The sequence below is a fragment of the Stegostoma tigrinum genome, chromosome 12 (assembly GCF_030684315.1).
Source record: "Stegostoma tigrinum isolate sSteTig4 chromosome 12, sSteTig4.hap1, whole genome shotgun sequence".
Classification (NCBI taxonomy): Eukaryota; Metazoa; Chordata; class Chondrichthyes; order Orectolobiformes; family Stegostomatidae; genus Stegostoma; species Stegostoma tigrinum.
In genome coordinates this window covers 77933902-77946847 of record NC_081365.1, presented here as the reverse complement: position 1 = coordinate 77946847, position 12946 = coordinate 77933902, and the positions used below count along the sequence as shown (strand labels likewise).

The following is a 12946-nucleotide window of genomic DNA, read 5'->3' as shown; positions in this document are numbered from 1 at the left end:
TAATTCAGCATGGATGCAGGCCCTTCGGCCCAAACTGGTCCATGCTGACTACGGTGCCCACTTAGCTAGTTTCAACTGCCTGCATTTGATCCATATCCCTCTAAACCCTTTCCATCCATGTACCTATCCAAATATTTTTTAAATGTTGCTATTGTACCTGCCTCAACCACTTTTTCTGGCAGCCCATTTCATATTCTCCGTGGGAAGTTGCCCTCAGGTCCTTCTAAAATCTTTGCCCTCTCACCTTAAACCTATGCGCTCTAGTTTCAATTCCCCATCCCCTCCTGATTTTATACACTTCAGTAAGGTCATCCCTTATTCTCCTACATTCCAAGGAATAAAGTCCTAATCTGGCCAACCTCTCCCTATAATTCAGGCCTACTAGTCCTGGCAACATCCTTGTAAATCTTCTTTGCACACTGTCCAGTTTAACTATGTCCTTCCTATAACAGGATGACCAAACTGTTCACAATATCCCAAGTGCGGCCTCACCAATGACTTATACAACTGTAACATAACATCCCAATCCCTATACTCAATGCCTTGACTGAAGGCCAGTATGCTCAAGATAACAAAGTGTGAAGCTGGATGAACACAGCAGGCCAAGCAGCATCTCAGGAGCACAAAAGCTGATGTTTCGGGCCTAGACCCTTCATCAGAGAGGGGGATGGGGAGAGGGTTCTGGAATAAATAGGGAGAGTGGGGGAGGCGGACCGAAGATGGAGAGAAAAGAAGATAGGTGGAGAGGAGAGTATAGGTGGGGAGGTAGGGAGGGAGGGAGGGGATAGGTCAGTCCAGGGAAGATGGACAGGTCAAGGAGGTGGGATGAGGTTAGTAGGAAGGAAATGGAGGTGTGGCTTGAGGTGGGAGGAAGTGATGGGTGAGAGGAAGAACAAGTTAGGGAGGCAGAGACAGGCTGGGCTGGTTTTGGGATACAGTGGGGGGAGGGGACGAGTTGGGCTGGTTTTATGATGCAGTGGGGGAAGGGGAAGAACGGGGCTGGTTTTAGGATGCAGTGGGGGAAAGGGGAGATTTTGAAGCTTGTGAAGTCCACATTGATACCATTGGGCTGCAGGGTTCCCAAGCAGAATATGAGTTGCTGTTCCTGCAACCTTTGGGTGGCATCATTGTGGCATTGCAGGAGGCCCATAATGTTTCATGTCGTCTGAGGAATGGGAGGGGGAGTTAAAATGGTTCGTGACTGGGAGGTGCAGTTGTTTATTGCGAACCGAGCAGAGGTGTTCTGCAAAGCAGTCCCCAAGCCTCCACTTGGTTTCCCCAATGTAGAGGAAGCCACACCGGTACAATGGATACAGTATACCACATTGGCAGATGTGCAGGTGAACATCTGCTTAATGTGCTCAATGCCTTCTTCACCACCTTGTCATCTGTAACGCTGCTTTCAATGAACTATGTACCTGTATTCCTAGGTCCATATGTTTCACAACATTCCTCAGGACCTTACCATTTACTGTACAAGTCTTACCTTGGTTTGACTTTCCAAAGTGCAACACCTCACGCTTATCTGTATTGAATTGCATTTGCCAATCCTCAGTTCAATTCCTATCTGATCAAAATCCCTCTAATATTTGATAACCTTCTTCGCTATCAATGCTGTCTCCTAATTTTGTATCATCCGCAAACTTCATATTGACCATATTCATTTACCATGAATTATGCCATTAAGTCCATCTAACTATTCATGCATTAAGACACAAAGTCTTTAAGTTTGTTCTATTATTGAATTTTCCCACGTTATAATGGTTCCTTGGTACAATATGACATTTTGTCCCATCCTTTTATTTTCTGGTAACAATCAACCCCATTACTAATCCGTACTCCTACCTCCTCCTTTGTCTTTTCATTTTCTAATTTTCCATTACAATCTGTAAAATATTTCTCCTATTTACATTTCATCTGAAAGTAACCAATAATAGATTTGTCAAATTAGCAGCTATTACCAACTATTGAACTTACGGTTTTCCTATGGTGTCACTCTTGCTCTTCTACTGGGCCCTCAATCCTGGGCCTCAATATATCCTGTAAAAAAGACCTTACAAACCATGAACCAAAAAGCAAGCAAATATGTATTTCTTCCCTTCTGCGTCAAATTCCCAGGAATATACACTGACTCACTACGAGTTTGATCTCTCTTTCTTGATCACGTGAAGCTTATTGATCATACACTTTTGACCGATCCTCTCTTAATCAGACCTGAAGGTAAACTGAGATGACTCACACAAGTTAAGCTCTGAGTCAAGTGATGGAGAAATATTGGGAAGATCAAGATTGTAGTCATTGATCTAGAGAAGGCTTATGACTGGGTGCCTAGGAAAGAAGTCTGGAGATGCACTAGAATTTGTGAAAATCTCCTTAGAGTGGTACATAAGATTATTATAGGTCATGGGGAAGAGTACCACTGTAAGATTCAAATACAGAATTGGATTACACCAAAGACTGGCACTGAGGTCCTATTCCACCTTGATCATTTGGATATTCTAACTGAGGAAGTGAGATGAGAAGTGCTGCAATCAATGACAAGTGTGGATGACGTTGAACCACGTAGAGGGGATGACAAGAATATGATTGAGTGTCTGGAGAATTGGAGAAAACCTCTGCAGAGACTAGTAAGAAAATCAATGGATCAGATACACAGATCATGGACTGTCAATTTGGGGATCAGAGTGACAGTGTAAAGATTATGGTTGAAGACTTGACGAAAGTGAACAGTTTCAAATACCTGGGGACAGAAGATGGAAATGTAGAATGCTGAGAGAGTAGCTCTACTTGGAGTAATTGAAGTCAGACAGCAGAGTGTTAGAATTACAGAAATGCAAGGGGCAAGAAGAAGATTGAGGAAAAATGTCTTCTCTCGATGGGAAGTGATTCTTTAAATATCTGCATCTCAGAGGTTGGGGTTTTCAATTATTGAGTATATTCAAGGGAGAAATTGACTGATGCTGAGGAACTAAAGGAATATGAAGACAGGATGAGTGGGAGGGTTTCATGTAAAAGATCAGTTTTAATCTTAGTGAGTGGTAGAAAAAGTTCAAAAAGTCAATTGGCCTTCAGTTTTGTACATTATTGTGTGCTTAAGTTACCTGTAGGGTGGTTGTGCGTCATTCGTCCTGATTCGATGCTCACTTGCACAAGATTGTCCAGTTTGTCAGGCTGCCAGTACCTCATCCCAATGCACATGGCCTTAGTGGCTGCACCAAATCCTGACCCTTCATAAAAAACAGAAGCAGTGAGGGAAGAACTTCAGTATTGTGATCCAATGCTGAGATGCTCCTGTTTGCTAAGAGAACAGCAGGTGACACCTGCAGCGAGTTCCACATACCTTTCACATTGAAAGGTGTGTGCCATCCCAGCACATAGTTATCAGGTTTGAGTTGGGTGCAGCCTTCGATGGTTGCTGGGTCTGGTCGTCGTTTATTGATTTTCTCAACAATCTCAACGTAGACCTTCACCATCTCACGATAAAGGTCCTCAAGGGACCAGAAATCTAGAAGTTCAAGAACAGAAAGGTAGTTTCTGAATAGTCTTTTTAAAAAGCATGTTTGGATCCTTCCGTGCCCTTGCTATCCATCTTTGAGCTTCACAATACAGATCTCTGCATTCCTCTGGCCATTCCCCACTACTGGAGACTGTATTTTCAGCTGTTTAGCGCTTAACCTCTGAAACTCTCTCCATACACCTGTCCACCTGTCCATCTCACTCTCAACATTTCACAATAAAGATTCTCGAGGGACTAGATAAATGTCTAGATAAATATGAGGTGCTGCATTTTGGATAGGCAAATCAAGGCAGGACTAACACACTTAATGGTAAAGTCCACTAGGGTGTTGCTGAACAAAGAGGCCTTGAAGCGCAGGTTCATAATTTCTTGAAAGTGGAGTCAAGGTAGATAGGACAGTGAGAAAGTAATTTGTCATGCTTGCTTTTATTGGTCAGTTCTTTGAATGTAGGAGTTGGGAGGTCATGTTGCGGCTGTATAGTACGTTCGTTAGGCCACTTTTGGAATACTGAATGCAATTCTGGTCTCCCTGTTATAAGAACGATGTTGCTAAACTTGAAAGCGTCCAGAGAAGATCTACAAAGGTCGTTGCCAGGGTTAGAGGGTTTGATCTATAGGAAGAGATGAATAGGCTAGGGCTATTTGCCCTGGAGTGTCAGAGGCTGAAGGGTAACTGTATGAAAGTTTATAAAATCATGGATAGGGTGAATAGTCGAGGTCTTTCCCCAGATTAGGGGAGTCAAAAACTAAAGGACACAGGTTTAAGGTGAGAGGGAAGATAATTAAAAGGGAATGAAGGGGCAACATTTTCATGCAGAGGCTCGTGCAAATAAAACTAGATTAATTTAAGATATTGGTTCGGCCTGGATAAGTTGGACCAAAGGGTCTGTTTCTGTGCTGTATATCTCTGTGACTCTATGATTCTCCCTCAATTTGCTTCTTAGAATCTGTTTCTTTGACCAGGTCAAAACAATTTGGAATTGGAGGAGCATGGCAGGTCAGGCAGCATCAGAGAAGCAGAGAAGTTGATGTTTCAGATTTTTAATCTTAACCTTTTTAAACTCCCCCTCCCACTCTCTGGGTGACGTGTCCATTCTGGGCCTCCTCCAGCATTACAATTGTGTCACCCGCAAACTGGAGGAGCAGCACTCCATATTCTGCCGTAGGAGCCCACAGCCCACTGGCCTTAACACAGAATTCACCAGTTTTAAAATCTCCTCAAACCCAGCCTCATCTCTTGTCCAACCCTCTTTCTCATCAACACCTCCTTGACCTGACACAACCTGTCCATCTTCCCTCCCACCTACCGTCCCTAATCACCCCACTGATTGATCCCCACTGCCCCTACCTGCATCCATCTATCACCGACCCTCCCACCTACCTTCCCCCTGCACCACCCTCCTTCTATTTATTTCCCAGCTCCCTTCCCCCTCTCCAGTCCTGATGAAGGACGTAAACCTGAAACGTCAACTTTTCTGCTCCTCTGATGTTGCGTGGCCTGTTGTGTTCCTCCAGCTCCACACTGCGACTCTGACTCCTGCATTGGCATTTCTTGCTATCTCTTCTTTGAGTAGGTATTCGGTCACCTGTCCTGATACTGCTTCCGCTGTTTCAATGTCAACATCTATCTGGTAATCGCTCTGTGAAGCTTCTTAGGGCATCCTGCCACATTATGGGGTGCCACATCAATGCGAGCAACTTACATTTATTTCACACAGTCACAAAACTGTTGCAGTGCTGAAGGAAGCCATTCAGTCCACTGTGTCATCAAAAGTCCACTTTATCTGGTGGCATTCCATCATGTTCTCCCTGAGACCTTGCACATGCTTTGCTTTTGGATAATAATCCAATTCCCTCTTGAATGCTTTGACTAAACCTGCCTTTGCCACACTGTCAGACAATGTATTCTGAATGCCAAACAGTCTTACTGATAATGTAGATTGTCTATTTTCATCACTTACACTAGCCTTTTGCACCCAGTTGTATCAACCACTAGAAAGGAGATCAGGGATAAAAATGGACATACAGTACATAGACTACAATGATGCAGAAAGGCAGCTCACCACCCCATCCTCCAGGGTAACTAGGGATGGGCAATACTTGCTGGATGCCCAGATCCCACGAGTGAATAAACAAATCAAATAGCAGATAGATGAGTTAAAAACACGCTGACACATTTCAAAACAATGCACAGGACTCAAAGTTTCAATTTGAAATATAAATTAGTAGTGAGAAGAATAAAGAGAAATGAACTTTGGGTTTTGTTTTCGAGCAAACAGCGTGACAAAGTTACATGTTGATAATTGTTGACTGTTTCATATATGCAGTGTGTATGTGTGTGCGTGTGTGAATAAAGGACTTATTGATTTTGATAAGGCTACAATGTAAGCCATAACTAAGGCTCCAGTACTGCTAAAAAATAACCACTTCTTCCAGGATAACTTGGGCCACTTATTCCTGCATTCCTCATATCTCCTGAACTGGCTGCGTCACAGACAGCCAACTTCTACGATTAAAGACAGTAAAAACGGACAGTCGATCAGCCTCACGCTGAATGAGAGATACACCAAGGCAGTTGCATTGTGTTTCAGTAGTTTTAACACTCATCACCATTGAGCTCTAATCTGCTAGATGCTATTCTGGGTAGGCAGAACCATATCTGAATAATGTCAGTGATCTCTAGAAGAGGATTCAGATGGAGGTCAATGAGTGAACACAAATACACACAATATCTCACATTCCATTGGAATGCCAACTATTCCTGGCTCTTACAGTAAGAACTATCCAGTGATGATCCAAACAAAAAATAACATGGTGATTTGTGTAAAACACTTTCAGAAATATGCAAAACTCAGGAACATTTTCTAATCAATTTGGTCATCAATATTTTCCTCCAATTCACTTTTGTTTAAATAGTCATTCAGTATGAATAGCCACTCATAAGACATGAAGATAACATGAAGGAATCTTTTAATTATAAGAGAGGTCAAGATATTATGTATATTCAAGGCTGAGGATGATATACGTTTTGGGCTGTAAGGAAAGTAAGGGACACATTGAAAAGACAGGAAATTAGAGTGGAGATCAAAGATCAGCCTTGGTCTTACTTTTGCACCTCAACCATGCTCCTAAATTCAAAGATTTCATGACAATGTTAGTCCATCTGAATTAACCTGCAAAAGAAATGGAGAAAGAACAGGATTTTCCATCTAACGCTGCATGGATACTGTGAAAGCTGTCTATTGTTGGGGTGAAATTACTGTTTGCCTACAGTGTGAAGACAGATTTGAAGCTGTGTGTTTTACTGTGGGAGTACCCTGAAGATGATGCATTTACTGCGGACATTTTCTGCAGGTGTACTGTGGTGTTGTTTGTAGGTTCTGTGTGATTGCGTACTGTGATCATATTTTGCAGGTTAATTTGCACGTACACTGTGCACTGTATGTATATACTGTGGGATTATACTGCAAATACTTTGTATGTGCACGCGGATACTGTGGGAGTATCCTGCAGATGTTGTGGGAATACTATGGAAGTTTTCACGAACTGGAGGAACTGCGGTGAAAAAGTTGGGAATATTCTGCCAATAATGTATGTATATTGACTGAGAATGCTACAGGTATTGACTGTATAATGTAGATGTAATCGTCCAAATTGTGTGTATTCTGTAAGTACTGCTTGTAAACTGAGAGAAGTGAGGACATACCTTTTGCATCTCCTGAGAGGATTCTGCAGATACTGTCTATCTGCTGTGAAATATGCTACAGGAACTGTATACTGTCGTTCTGTTGCACATCTCACACGAGACCTGCAAGTTCCAAAGCCTTGTTCTTTACAGTCAAAGCAACAGCAGTCCCTACTTTTCATTGTGATTCTTTCAGGCTGAAATAAAGACTGTTAATCATAATGTTCAACGCACAGACCATGCCTGCATCAAACATGCCCTGTTTGGTGAAGGTATCCAATTGATGAAGTCCCTCGTAAATAGCCAGGAGGAACAAGGTAGAACTCTGGAGCTTGTTCCTTTGCCATGAGGTCCAGCTCACACACGTGTACTCGCATTGTTATCAGCTCTCAAGCCAGTCAGCCAGTAGTCCCCATGAGCCTTTGGGTTTCCATTCTCTTCATACTTAACCCCCGATCCCTATCAGTGCATTGAGCAAATCTCTGCTCACTTTCCTGGTGGCTGCCCTGGTGTCTTCTTACTCTGCCAGCACCCTTTATCTTCCCTTCAACATTTGACCCCATACAATGAGCCAGAAGTAGGTGCCTTAGTGACCAGCATCTTCCCCTTTATCCCAGTCCATGGTACATTGATGAAACTAAATGTGCCTCTGCTGAACACCCATACAACCAAAAGCAAGTAGTCACAAGAACTGGTGCTGAGTCGGAGAGTCCCCAGAAATAGTTTTTCTTCCCTGTGAAGTCTGGGGTTCTTCTGCAATACAGTCCAGAGAGAACAAGTCAACTAATGGTCAACGGCCGCATTCTGCACAATATTCCTCTACAATGGGGATAACAGACCACGGCAGTATGAGGAGTTCCTATCATCCGCTAAAGAGCATACCATTCAGGGGCTACTCTGAAGCCCAACCTCTTTGGTAGAAGCTAAGTGAACAGGAATTTAGCTAAAATGGTCCTGTGCCCCAAGCAATCCTCCGACACAAAATTGTCCATTCTGTCTTGCAATAGTACGACTGGCTACAGATAAGCATTGATATATATGACACCCACCACTGCAGGCTCAGAAACATTCCAAATACAAATTAGTATTTCACTTTGCATTGCTTACATAAATGCCAGATCCTAAAATGAGAATCATGTCTTTTTATTTTTGTGCATTAAAAAATGTAGATTGCAAGGCAAAAGAACAGCTTTAAAATAAAAGATTTACCAGGATGGTTGCATAATTCCATAACAATGAATTTGATACCTATTGTGAACTGTGTTATTTTTGGGTATGGGTTTCTGCAATGTGCAGATGATCAGAAGCAGAGGTGTTGTTTACAAGTGAAGTTGATTGGTTCTCAGCGAACTGAACAGATTTAAACTGAAAACAAGTTACAGACACAGGGAGAGAGAACAACACAGGGTGTGGGCTGTTGCTTTCCCCCAGTGGAAGGTGCTTGCTCTCTGCAGTAAAAGAAAGATACAGTTTAAACTTGAGGAAAACCAGTGACCTTGCCTACAGCAGTTGCTGTGAGCTGTGCCTGCTGAATTGATAAATCACAGATATTTCCCAACTGAATCAGTTGCTCTGTACTTCTTAAACAAAAAGGAAGCTTCCAGAAAAAGACAAGTGAATATCAAGAGCCTGGTTGGCTGAAGAAAGGCCATCTCAACTTGGAATAGGGAAGCAAAGATCACTAAACGGACTTTAACTGACTTTCCAGTTCTTTCTACCTTGAGTGTGTGCGTGTGTTTGAGTGCGTGTGTGTGTGTGTGTGTCTTAAGACCATAAGACATAGGAGTGGAAGTAAGGCCATTCGGCCCATCAAGTCCACTCCGCCATTTAAATCATGGCTGATGGGCATTTCAACTCCACTTCCCTGCACTCTCCGCGTAGCCCTTGATTATTTGTGGAATCAAGAATTTATCGACTTCTGCCTTGAAGGCATCCAATGTCCTGGCCTCCACTGCACTACATGGCAATGAATTTGAGTATGTGTGCGTTTGAATGTGTGTGTGTTTCAATGTGTGTGTGTGTTTGAGTGTGTGTGCGTTTGAGTGATTGTGTGTGCATTTCTGTGTGTGTGTGTGTGTGTGTGTGTGTGTGTTTGTGTGTGAGAGTGAGTGAGGTTGAGTGTGTGTGTTTTTGTATGTATGTTTCTGTGTGCGTGTGTGTGCGCATGCGTGTGGGCATGCATGAGAGAGAGAGATAGGGGGATTTTATGTGGGTTATAGTTTGAGTTAATAATGTTACATGTCAATGGTTTCTATCTGTTTACCCATAACTATAATCTAATTACTTATAATAAATAAAAAATTCTTGTTTAGTTCAGAAACCTGGTCCATGCTTTATATCAATCTTAGTCTGAAAGTCAGATAAATAAAACTAACATTTGATACAACTGTGGGAGTAGCCGGGCTCAATTTAAAGTGCGCTACCCTGTGGGTCATAACACTACAAATCTCACACGGGTGTTCACAAAAAAAAATCTTTATGTGACCTTCTTGTTACTGTACTGCTCCTATGTGTTGTTTTGCGAAGTAGTTTTAGCGTGCAAAGAGGAAAGCTGCTGGGGTTTGGGGGCTGCTGTAGGAGGAATGTGGTTAGGGACCTCCAGGGACTTGAATCAACCACAGTTTCCTGGCTGCTGTCTGATCAGGCTGGTTCAGCTGGCATTCTGTCATTTTATCAACAGTGGGTTGCCAGCAAACAGAAACTGCATTTATATAGCAATATCACAAACTACCAAGCTCTTTGCAGGTAATGAAGCAACTTGCAAGTGTAATAATGTACGTAACACAGCAGCAGCTAATTTGCACACAACTGGCTCCCACTAACTGCAAACCAATAACAGCCAGATCCCCTGGTTTAGTGATGCTGGCTGTCTGATAAATATTGGTCAAAATGCTGCGCATGACACAGAATTCTTATGCTCTCTGTACAGGAATATAACATCTTTTACATCTATCCATGCAGGCATCACTTCTACCAAACACTGCACTTCCAAAAGTGCAGCACTTCCAACAGTTCAGCACTCCTTCAGGGCTGCATTTCTAACACTGCAGTGCTCCTGTGAAATAATGTAAACTGTAATAAAATGTAAAACACTTGCTTAAATTCTTACCGGATATGAGTGCTTCTGCTGTTACAATGTGCATAACCGTATCATCACTGACTGGCCAGTTGTCCTCTGTTAAGGTAAGGCTTTCCAATCCACCCAGACCCTTCAGTTCATCGAGAATCACCACACCTGAAGGGCAGTTCTCCCACTTGGAGTTCCTATAGCCCAGAGCATCTCCGACTCCCCCCAGCACCATGGCGGCCCTGTAATGTTCCATTGTAAAAGGATGTGCCCTGAGAACTGCCTTGGTCACAGTTTTAGACAGTGTAGTCAGTCCCTCAGGAGCAGCTTTCTACTGCTTAGCTGGTTATATACAGTGACTCAATCAAAGGCAATGATAACCTTTTGAGGATTAGCTATTGTTATCTCTGGATGCTGCAGACTGCTGGTGTATTTTTGGAAGTGGTAGCACAGGAGATAACAATTGGTTTATACACACTTTATATTCCTTAACAACTCAGAAACCAAACATAGTCCACACTAGTGCATTATGCCAGAATCAAGGATTATTCTTACTTGTCATTTCATTTTCCTTTAGTATTCCTAGTCCACCTGAGCCAAACCATTGGGAACAACACCAAGTACAGACATAGCAATTCACTGAGCACCCCAGGTCATCGGCCATCAGAACTCGCAAAGGGACAGATTTGCTGTAAGCTTATGGAATAAAACATATTGGTACCTACTGGCAATTCTGCCATTCACACCTCCTCCAGGGACATCTTTTATTCCTTTAGTTATAATTTCCACCCTCTTTGCCCCAATACCATCCACTTGCCATTTAATCTCTCTCTCTTCTACTCTATCAGCAAACCTGACAGCTTTTCCTCACCCTTCACCACGGACTTACTCAAAACGGTTATATTACCAACTTTTGCTAGTGCTTGTTAAAGATCGCTGACTCAAAATGTTAACTCTGCTTTTCTCTTTACAGTTATTGCCTGGGCTTCTGAATACTTCCAGCATTTTCTGTCTTTATTTCAGATTCGTAGTGTCCACAGTATTTTACTTTTCTACCTCAAAGCTGTCTTGCTCCAGTTCCATTCCATCCACTTCACCGAACCCTTTCACAAAACGGGTGTTAGGGATTACAACCTCCAACAACTCATTGATAGCAATAGGATTCAGCTTTCTATGTGTACTCCACTACCTTCATTTATTTCTTATTAGGTATGGCATTCAGCTCTTCCATTGCCTTTACCTCTGCACTCACTTCTTTGACCTGGGATCTTCACCCTGGTCAGCAGACTCTTTCATTGGGCTCCAAATTCCTTCAATTTCCTTCTTCCTGAAACCCTCCCTGTGGCCTAATGCCCTCTCTTAATCTTTTCACTGAGAATGCCAATGTGAGAAAGGCTGTCTCAACTTCTCTGCTCCCCTCACTCATTCTAGCCTCAAAACTGGTATCACTGCATTCTCATATTTTTCTAATTCTCTCTTGGATGTTGCCGGCTCAACCAGCTTTTGTCACCCAGCTTTGAGAAGAGTGTTGAGCTGCCTACCTGAACCGCTGCAGACCATATGCTATAGGTAGACCCATAATGCCCTTAGGGAAGGATTTTCAGGATTTTGTCCTAATGACACTGAAGGAGTGGTGGAATAGTTCCAAGTCAGAATGGGGGAGTTGCTTGGAGAGGATCTTGCAGCTGGTTCTGGAGACTGAATTAAACTGTGATTTGGGAAAGGAATGTGAAATAGTAAAGGGAAGGGGATACTTGTGGTAGTAGTTTATTGGTCCCTAATGGTAACCATGTGGGGTATACTGGAAGAAATAACGACGGCTTTTCAGAAAGATGCAGTAGTAATCCTTGGTGATTTCAATCTACACATAGGTTCAATGAAACATATGGGCAACATAGCCTGGATTATATGTCTAGCGCGTCCACCTGTCCTTATGAGATATTCACCCATTCCAGGTATTAGTCTAGGAAACGTTCTCTGAATTGCTGCCACTGATTTAATATCCTTGAATATTGTTGAAAAAGAAAATTTACATTTTGTCAAAGCCCTTCATCTTGATTTCATCAGGACAATTCAAAAGAAATACCAGTATAAAGAGTAACAACATTTTTTACACTGTACAAGAAATGCATGCTGATTAGTTAGCAAGTTGATTCTTGATTATGGAGAATGCACCAGTTGAATGATGACTGACAATTAACTACGAGGCTTTGTTTACATGTAAGCCAGTCAAGTTGACTATGATTGGCCAAGTAACTTAACTGAGGATAGATCCAGGAAATGGCTATCACCTGTTTTGTTCAGTTCAAACAGACACAGAGTATATATCTACTCTTTACTTCCTCAAATAATTACAGCCTCACATCTAATGGTGGATACTGTTTAGAGTTTTTCAAGCAAGGGTGTTCGGGTATGGTTAGTACCTTGTCCATGATGATCTATTCCTTATGATCAACCAATCTTTGAGTGGGTGTCATCACACCAACAGTGAAATTCATAACCAACATTGGTCAGATGTGAGGCAGGCAGAATGTTTCTTGCCTTGACAGCAGCATTCTGTTAGTAGTGAACATCACTTTTGTTGTACCACAACACAGAGGCAGGCAGCAAAAGGAAAATCAGCCTCCTTACCTCTATATTCACAATGTAGTAAAATTAAAACTTACAAAGACCCAAC

General features: G+C 42.4%; 1 protein-coding gene across 2 annotated transcripts in view; it reads right to left on the bottom strand.

The window, feature by feature from the left end:
* The window catches only part of adprhl1 (ADP-ribosylhydrolase like 1), a 29698-nt gene extending 19072 nt beyond the window's left edge, over positions 1–10626 (bottom strand). For both annotated transcript variants that reach the window (XM_048540203.2, XM_048540204.2), the window contains exons 1-3: positions 10312–10626; positions 3341–3505; positions 3102–3227 (exon numbers count right to left, since the gene is read on the bottom strand). In XM_048540203.2, coding sequence (XP_048396160.1) covers positions 3102–3227; positions 3341–3505; positions 10312–10525 — 505 coding nt within the window. In that variant the 5' untranslated portion in view covers positions 10526–10626. The remainder of the gene's footprint in view (positions 1–3101; positions 3228–3340; positions 3506–10311) is intronic.
* Positions 10627–12946: the final 2320 nt, after the last annotated feature.